At 36.8% G+C, this 9,974-nt stretch overlaps 1 protein-coding gene across 3 annotated transcripts; it reads left to right on the forward strand.

The window, feature by feature from the left end:
• Positions 1 to 692: 692 nt before the first annotated feature.
• LOC131434768 (trans-Golgi network integral membrane protein TGN38-like) lies at positions 693 to 3,430 on the forward strand. 3 transcript variants are annotated; one of them, XM_058601871.1, is made up of 3 exons: positions 693 to 1,598; positions 1,660 to 2,536; positions 3,181 to 3,430. In XM_058601871.1, exons 1-2 carry the CDS (start codon positions 989 to 991, stop codon positions 2,499 to 2,501), a joined length of 1,452 nt encoding a protein of 483 aa, XP_058457854.1. In that variant the 5' UTR covers positions 693 to 988; the 3' UTR covers positions 2,502 to 2,536; positions 3,181 to 3,430. The 3 variants fall into 3 exon arrangements, with proteins under 3 accessions (XP_058457854.1, XP_058457844.1, XP_058457865.1); XM_058601861.1 differs by having other exon boundaries at positions 1,660 to 3,430; XM_058601882.1 differs by having other exon boundaries at positions 1,663 to 3,430.
• The last annotated feature ends 6,544 nt before the right edge of the window (positions 3,431 to 9,974 follow it).

The following is a 9,974-nucleotide window of genomic DNA, read 5'->3' on the forward strand; positions in this document are numbered from 1 at the left end:
ATTGTTAATCTTTGAACGATTTTTTTCTTGGCAGTGTACATGCAGAGACTTTCTTGTTGTTTAAAACAACAAAACAATCAGCTGTCCGTCAAACAAAATATAAACAATTGTTTCAAACCGAGATATTGTAGATTCAAACTGATTAAGCTTGTATTAAACTAGAGTATAGTTATTCCAAACAAATGTTTTTTGTGTCAAATAAATTTTTGTAGAATCAAACCATATTTATTATTGTCACCGTGTCCGAAAAAAAGAATTCGTTTGAATTGCCCGGAATTTGTTAATTTTTACAATTTTTTTTTTCCGCGTGTATTTCGAATCATGCTCCCCACTGCTAACACTATTTAAAACTACGCCTATGCTTGTTGGAGCCGTCAACAAACATCCTTGACGTTTACGATGCAAAGTGAAGCAGCGATGCCAGGTTTACAGATTAAGTTTGTTAATATGCTGCACTGATTTAAAAAATGATTTTCAGAGATTTCCAAAATCGATAACAGACTGGAAATAAGTTTATAGATCTTCAAATTGCACAGTAAAACTATATTTCTTGAAAGTGCTGAGACCTTTTGTTTTTGATCACGAAAATGATCTCGATCTGCATTGTTCTTATGGGAAGTAGACACAGATTTTACATTGATTTTTCGATTGAACACTGATTTAGAAAAACAAATACCTGGCATCCTGAAGAGGAGAAAATAGTCTGCGAATACGATGACGGGCTTCACAGTGCGTGCGTTCACTTTATAAGAATTTGTTTCACCGACTCCATCAATTATATTCGAAAAAACAGTGAAGAACTCATCCTCTAACAATCAGTCGACAGTATTTGAATACGCACGTTGAAATGCAGAACATTAACCAGCAAACGAAATTGGTTTGAAATCATTGCACCATCCAAAAATTACACTGGTTTGTTGTATGTATAAGTCGTAATAACGGGAAATTCAGTTCAACGCAAATAAAAGAACAACAGAAACATTCTAAAATGCCGTTCGGAGAATCTGTTTGGTGTCGAATGGTAAGCTTGATGCTAATCGTTCAGCTACCGTTGTTCGCAAGGGCTGCATCGACAGGTGTGACAAATGTTACGGCTAAAGCCAGTGAGGATAGACCAGCCATCAAAGATTTGCTGGACGAGAATAAACTAGAATTTTTACGGTGGTGTGACAGCAAAAATTCCACCGAAGAAGACAAAATCACCTGCAATGTTTATCGGGATCTCACAATCTTATTGGTAAAAGACCACAACGTGACATTGGAATTAGTCAAAGAGGTATTGGAGAAAAAAGATTTCACGAACGAAAATTTTTGTAAAAATCTGTCAATGACATTGGAAGTTTTTGGGGACACAAATCATCCGACATCACAACAGCGAAATATATGGGAACCTCTGAACCGACCAGACATTTGCATAAAAACATGCTTTTATCTGAAAAATTATGAAATGATTCTCAAACCAATATGCCGTGTGCTACTGTGGGAATTTCATCAGCTCCAGTCGACGGATCCCACAAGGACAAACGATTCGGTTACTGTACCAAACAGTGTAGTTGAACATGGAGAAAATTCCACGCTAACAAACTCAAATTCAAATCGTAAGTGACTCATATTTACAAGAGGCAATGTTATCTTTTTTATTTTCTTCATTTTTATCAGCAGATAATAAAACAAAATCCGTTCCATCGTCCGATCCGAGTGGTTCAGCTAAACCTGTAGAGATTGAAAAAATTATTTCAGCAGAATTGGTTCCCAAGAATTCGAGCGCTCCGAAGCAATCAACCAGTATTCCGGTGAAAGGCGACCAAGAAAATTTAGATGAGAAAGAAAAACTCAATGATGCAAACCTACCGGTTAACGCTGGGGTACAGAAAAAGGATCCACTTGGTGGTGCCAACAGTATTCCGAAAGAGTCAGTAGATCCACCGTCGAGAGAATATGCTGGCGCGGATCAGGAAAACCTGGTTGATGAGATAGAAAAGTTCAACGAATCAAACATACAGGGTATCAACGGGTCCCAGAAAAAGGATCTGTTCCAAGATGTCCTCTCGCCTGGTGACACGAATGGCGATGAAAATACGATTTACGACAGCGAGGAAAGTCTACGGGAACAAGCGGACGACACCATAGAGGAACCAAACAAAGAGGAGCCAATTCCAGTGCAGCAGCACAGTAAGCAAGAACCGGATGGAAATGTTCTGGCTGAAGTACAAAAGGAAGAACTTCGCGATGATCCATTTTTCGAAGAAACGGACTCAAATTTCTTTTCGTATTTCTTGTTCGTAATGTTTGCCTGTATCGTGTGCTATGTTGCGTATCATAACAAAGCAAAGCTGTTCGCACTGGTTTTGGAAGGCCGACGAAATAACTCCGGGCGAGGTGGTTTCAGCAAAGGCCGGAAACATACAGCCGCATATCGAAAGCTGGACTCAAATTTGGAAGAAGCAATAACGTCCAGTGCAACGGGAAATAGTCGATCGACGTCACAAATAATTTACTAAGTTGTGAAAAATAGGATAAAACACGGAACGCTAGGGTGATTCATACAGTAGATTTTTCGTTGGCATTTTACTGCATAGACATTTTAGACGCTTTTTTTTCCTCGATTAGGTAAAACGCCACTATCATCAATGCATACGATTGGTTTTCTTTGGGTTGAGTCTAGCCAGAAACGATAGTAGTTGTCACATTAAACACGTAATCTAGTTTATTCACACATTCAAACCATTTCCAAATAGCTTTTAATGAACGCCTAAAATATGAATGATTTAATTTTTTGGTAGAATGCTGCACAATCACTTTCCTACATTGATAAAATTAGAAGAAATTCAACAACTGTTTGTATGCGTTAGTTGATGTACCGTGAAAATTCAATAGTAACACAGAATACAAAGTATATTAAACTTGAGAAGAAGCATGCTGCTGGTAAACCAAATGTTTCCTAGGCAATCATCGTACAGTGCATAGCTAAGTCTGGTAGTTCAATCTGCTCTCTTTATTTTTTCGTTTTACTTTCGAACACTACAAACCATCTAATGACATTTGAAGTAAGAGTGTAAGATTTTTCTGACTATAGATGTTGAGCTTATCGATTTAGCATATGTGATAATGATCTTCTTTTTTGATTACTACTCTGACTTGTGGCAAGCTCCTTCTGAAGATTATGATTTTTATTCACAGATCACATGAGTTATTGATATGGATTGCCATTTCGGAAGATAAAATATAAGTGCAGTTAGTAAAACTCGTTTTCGGCACAGACACTTCGAAATGTATATACTATCAGTCGATCGATCATTTAGCAAAGGACGAGTTCCGGAATTTCCTATTGGAGTTATACATATTGAAACAATGAATTTAGAAGTTATCGAAAATACGAGACATGCGGAACAATTCTTTTAGAAAAAAATAAAGTTTGCGAAACACTAAAGCGGTCTGCCTGTCTATGAGAAAGAAATATCCCAATCAGTAGTCTGTAGGACAACAGTTATCACAATTTCAGTGATAATATACCACACAAAGCAATAGTTGCTATGAAGTTTTCTATTTTAGGTTTCTGTGCAATTGCACCTCTATTCGCTTTTTCGATCGAATATAGAATTAGTATTCTGTATTTTGATCAAGTTCAAGTTATTCAAACAAAAACATCACTCGATTGAGATTCAGAATGGAATTTTTTGCATTTGATTCGAAAGAAATAGGGGTGTTGGTGTGCGCTAATGTGATGAAAGAACGGAATCACCTATTTGTTCATTGTCTTCATCAGCACAACCTTGCAACAGTTTGAATGAGGAAACCCAATAGAGGAAGCATACAGGCTTTCATGTATCCTTCATCATCTATTGGCGAAGATACGTTCTATAAGTGGTCTATCAAAAAGAAGTAAAAACACGCGAATAAAAACAAAAAGGAATCAATATGGTCGAAATTCTGACTTTTTCAAATTAGTCATACTAAGCTTCGCTTTCCTAGGGAGACGCGCGAATCTTTAGCAGTTTCGTTATTATTATAAGGTTTTTACGAACGGATTGTGGAATGCACTCTAGCTGCTGAACACGTCTTCTATAACACAAACATTGCTAACAGATATGTTGAACTCTATTTGATGCGTCCTGAATCACGAATCATGCAAACCTCTTTATTCTAGAATCACACACTTAGTAGTTTACTTGCATGATAGATGTAATCCATTCTGCAGATGATACCCTTTTTCTAGTGATTTTGAGCGTTCCAACACGTTGATGCAATCAGATACGATGTATGGTTGATTATTTATTTTATACCTTATACTTCCGCTAAAGAAATACTACCATGAGAATCAAACTATATCAACATGGTAGAAGAAATAATGTTGAATAATTTGTAAAATCTACCATAAATGATAAAGCTTCGAAAAAAACATTTATTGTTGCCATTACCAATTTTTGAATGTTCAAAACATAATCCCTCCCTAAAACCTTAGTGCAATATGTGAGCTTGACAAATAATAAAATTGAAATTGTTATAGTTCATTTCGTTCCGGTACACAGTGTTGATCAGTATTTCTAATTTAGTGTACATTGTTTTCTAAAAACTAGAGCTACTAGAAAACGATGCACTGCTAAACGACACTGTTTTGAAGTGTTTTTCTCAGAATACATTTTAATGCGGAAAGTGACCCCAACTCCACACCGTAAGTACTTCTATCAAAAGGCCGGTGAATTTTCCTGTAAATGGTATCGACAAGTGACAGTTTCTCTTTGTTTATTTTCTCATCTCAACTTTTCGTATGAAATAAAACCTTAAATTATCGACTAAGTATTAAAGGCTATCCGCAAAAAGTAAACGTCGGAGAGCTCGGATCGGCCTTTTTTTTTAGACGGCCAATAAGCCACCTGTCAACTTCCACTTTCGAAAGAACTTGCAAGCGTGCTACTATGAAAGATAGAGTATTAAATTTAATACCAGACGAAAGAGAAAACTTTTCTCTGTCGTTTACTATTAGGTTTTGCACGAACGTGACATTAGGTTTTGCACGATGACGACACAAATGAACTGATGAATGAATGAAGTTCATCTTTGACAGTTGCCGTGTACTTGTTTTGTTTTGCAACTGCAAGTTAAAATTGAAAAAAATGACGAAAAAGTGCCTGTTAAAAACGTATTTCACAGTGAAAATAACTAAAAAGATTGCCCTGCATGTGTTTCCAGCATCAAGGAGCGATATATGTATGCATCTGTTGAGTGTGAGCAATTTTTACATTCGAACGATGAACTTCTGATGAACTTTTAAACTGTAAACAAGTACACGTCGACTGTCAAAAAAAGTTCATTCTGTTCATTATTGTAAGGTTATGTCATGTTCGTGCAAAACCTAATAACCTCACAAAAATGAACAGAATCAACTTTTTTTGACAGTCGAGGTGTACTTGTTTACAGTTTAAAAGTTCATCAGAAGTTCATCGTTGGAATGTAAAAATTGCAAGTCGCCTCACACTCAACAGATTCATACATAAATCGCTCCTTGATGCTGGAAACACATACAGCGCAATCTTTTTAGTTATTTTCACTGTGGAATACGATTTTAACAGGCACTTTTCCGTCATTTTTCAATTTTTAACTTGCAGTCGAAAAACAAAACAAATACACCTCAACTGTCAAAGATGAACTTGATTCATCGGCAGTTTATTTGTGTCGTCATCGTGCAAAACCTAATTATGACTTACTCTCAGCGAGTGCCGAGTCACTTGCGGCCCTTACACGAGTCATTAAAAATGTCATTACTAAAATATAACATCATTTTAATGAACGTGTAATGGTGCAGTAATGACGAGTTTTCTATCAAATTTGAAATACATCATTACTTTGTCATCATTTAAAATGACATTTTTAATGCTCGTGTAAGGGCCGCTATTCGAAATTACTCTTCAAAGTGAATGTTGATGGATGGCTTCTTGGCCGTTATAAAAAAAAAACGCGTGAGATGCACCACAGCAATTCTGCATAAAATGTTCAAAACGACGTATGTAACATTTCAGCTGAACCGAGAAAAGCGATGTTGGAAAATAATCGCACAATTTTAAATCCTATTTAAAAATGAGTAATTGAAACAACTTCATCTCTTTACTAAATCGTCCAATTTGTATGCGTGCAACGTATCATAGTGACTAATTCACAATTTTCAACTACAAAGATAACTTTTAGGCAAAAACGACACTTACGTCGTTTTGTAATTTGATCATGTACATTGGACAGTATGATAGGTCGTTTTTTCCTGGTTGACTTGACACATAAGTCGTTTTGCTTCTGTTAGTTACGTCGTTTTGCGAAAGTCACAGTGTTCATTCGTCGTTTTGTTACTCGCACTTGTGTGAAAGCCAGTTTTGCTCGAAAACAAGAGCTTGTTTTGCATATCAAGTGGAAAAAATAACAGTCGACTCATTTTTAGTGTGTTTTGATAATTTTCGCTTTTGTTTGACGAAAGATTCATAACGGTTTCTACGATTGGAAACAAATCAGTTTCTTTCCAAATTAATCAGTGTATTTTTCAACAAGCTTAGTAGCAACTTGATCCCATTAAATATCTTCAACTCTACAGTAAGTCGCACTTTCATAATATCACACTAGATCGGCTTTTTCGTGGAAAACTATTTTGTCGTATGTCCGCGCATACACTTTTGTTTATGCTTTGGTACATTGGTCAAAACATTTCCAATTGACGTAAGTAGCATTAATGATTATTTTTCATTGATTTCGACATACGTCAAAGGTGTTGATAGATTTTTTAGTGAATCTATAGTGAATTGAGAAACGGTGTTCGGGTAGTGCGTGTATTAGGACATTCCTAACAAAATGCAATAAAAATCTCGGTTTGTTTACTTTTGTTAGTTAAGTCGTAATGAACATTTTATACAGAATTGGAAGAGAAAGTACACACGGAACCGCAAAACCACCTAATTTGAAGTATATTCCACCCTATGTGGGGGTTCTGTTCAATAACCTAATTTTAGGTAAAGTGGCTCTAGGTAGTTTCCGTAATGACTCAAATTCAGGTTGATACGATTTACTTCATTTTAGCTTATTGAGCGAAACCCTCGCTGTTGGGTGGGTTTGCTCTTTGTATTTTGACAACAATGGAAAGAGCGAATGAAAGCAAAGATTCAAGAGAACTCAAAATTAAGTAAAAAGAAGTCAAATAATAGGTAGTTTTCAGGTGATGGATTCCTGGATCACATGAAGGACATATTTTTTGCGAGGAAATTGTATAATTATGTCACAAAGTTAAATTGAATTAGAACTTCAATTGAATAAACAATCATAACTTCAACTGCACTGACGTTGTCAAACAGAAACCCTTATGATAATTGTTAGGTTAGGTTAGCTACCAACCTGCCCTCTTACAAATTGCATAAAAAGTGTCATTAAGGGCAGTAATGATGAATTCTCAATATAAATTTAGAAAGTCATTACTTAGTAATCATTAGCGGCCCTTACACGATCATAAAAAGTGTCATTACTAAAAAGTAATGTTAATTTTAATAAGCGTGTAAAGGCAGGAATGATGAATTCTCCACAGAATTTTGGAATGTCATTCAACGTTGCCAGGTATACCGATTTCTCGGTATTTATACAGATATTTGACCTCTATACCGCAATACAGATATGTACTCCCAAAATACCTATAATTCACGGATCGTACAGATAAATACCGATTTTCGGTTTTAGCTTGCATAGACATGAGAAAAGGTTGCAATGGGACCTTTTTTTTGCTCGCCAAAATGAGTTTTGCTGACATTTTCCTGGTACTTATGTTACGAGATTCTGTTACCGATATGGTACAATACAGATTTTGCGCCGAATACAGATTTTTGGAATTTTCCAGTTTTCTCAGTGTGAATTAAATTTCATATGGAATGGAAATGTTGAGCTAGTAATTATTTAAACATGCAATTTACACATACATATACATCTACATATGCACGCAAACATACTCACATACATACATACATACATGTACTCCACAAGCAAACATAGTAACATTGAGCTACTGTTTCTATTCTAATAGATTCTGACTAGGGTTAATGTACCAATAGTTATCTCATTATTAGTGTCACCATGTTATTTTAGCGATTACTCGACTTTCAATTAATGCATTGTTATCAAATCGAATACAGTATCTTTGCTTCGGATTTGTGAAGCACTACCGCAGAAAAAGTAGTTCGAAAATTGTTCAATACTGTTGTTATAGCGACGCGAAAACTTGAAGCGATTGCTTCTAATTTCATCTTACTTTTGAAGTCAATCTATCGAACAGAGACAACAGATCTCCATCTAACTAATCGTTTTCGTATATGAGATGACTAATGGAGCTGAGATGAATGAGGGTACCGTTACCCTATTTTTATCTCTACTATTGGTCGATCGTTAGTCCTGAGCTGAAACGGTCGCCTTTATTACCATTCTTGCATACACTTCACGCACAGATCATTTCACCCATCAGGTCTCACATGAAAACGACACAACCTCACGAAATGAACTGAATGAACATCGTTTGACAGCTATCAGTGGTTTGCTCATTTGTTCAGGATGTATTATTTTATTCTATTCTACAATATTCTATCTCATTCCACAGTATTCCGTGTTACACAAACCACCAATAAACGTCAAAGATGGACTGCATTTACCGTTCGTTTGATGTCATCGTGTGAAACCCAATTGGGATACGTTCACTCTATTTAATTTTCACTTCACACTGGTAATAAGGGCCGGTAGTATGAAAATGAGACATAAAACAGAGCTCAGTTAAGCCCTACCGGCCTCTCCAAACCCCGGATGTTTGGAGCGTAATGCGTAATCAACATCTTTTTCACGTTTTAATTAAGCTAAAGCTGTAACATATATCTATATTAAATTCTAACTGTAATTGATTGTATCTGATGATGTTTGCAATACCGGCCCTTATTACCAGTGTCACTACACGGTGAAAACCAAGTGAAGTGACTGTGACCCTTATTATGGGTATCACTTCACGGTGGAAAGTCAGTGAAGTGAATGTAGGCCCTTATTACGGAAGTCGCTTCAGAGGCAAAAGTAATTACTTGAATGAACTTGACGTCATTATGAACATCACGCCACCAACATTTTGTTGAAAAAATGAGTTTTTTCTACCACAGTGATCTCTTCACTATGCGTGATAATGGTAATAGGTAAAATCAAGTGCAGTGACATGTAAGTGAAGTGAATGTGAAAGTGAAAGTGAGAACGGTAATAAGGGCCACCGTCAAGCCCACCAACCACGGGAGAGATAAACGCCCTTAAGGTCAAACCGCATTCAGCCGACATTTCCATCGCCGATCTTTTTTCGCTCTTCGGTTATGACTGAGCTGCCGGCGTGCACATGTATAGGTACGCCGGACCCGACATAAAATCCATATCTTTGGCAACGATATTCCTCGCCGAGCTTTTCGCACCGTAGCAACTGTGTCGGGTCCGGCGTACCTATACATGCGCACGCCCGTGCTCAGCCATAGCCGAAGAGAGAAAAAGTCAACGCCGGCGAGCTCGGATCGGCTGAATGCGGAGTGCCCTTTATTCTGCATAACGTCGTATTGGTTTTCGATCGAATGTGGTTCGATCGAATCATAGCTACCTTTGATTTTGCTAGCGTTATGGGGAATACAAATGAAATACGAGGGAAAAAAACGATACGACGTTATTCAGAATAAGGGTGAATTTCTGAACAGGAATGGAAACCAAAGTCGAAACATCCATCGATATTTTTCTCCATTTGCTGTCAATGTTAGATTCGCCCTTCTTTGAAAAAGAGCTGATATGGATTTGACAATGATAACGCCATCAATAACGATGTATTATGTTGAAAGCTTACTTTTAGACACAACCCTTTTTTTTCGTTTAGCCAAGGATTCGAATACACCGGCAGACAAAACATTAACGCTGAAGGGACTGTCATCATCATTGTTATCATAGACCACAAA

This window comes from Malaya genurostris, chromosome 1, assembly GCF_030247185.1.
Source record: "Malaya genurostris strain Urasoe2022 chromosome 1, Malgen_1.1, whole genome shotgun sequence".
NCBI lineage: Eukaryota > Metazoa > Arthropoda > Insecta > Diptera > Culicidae > Malaya > Malaya genurostris.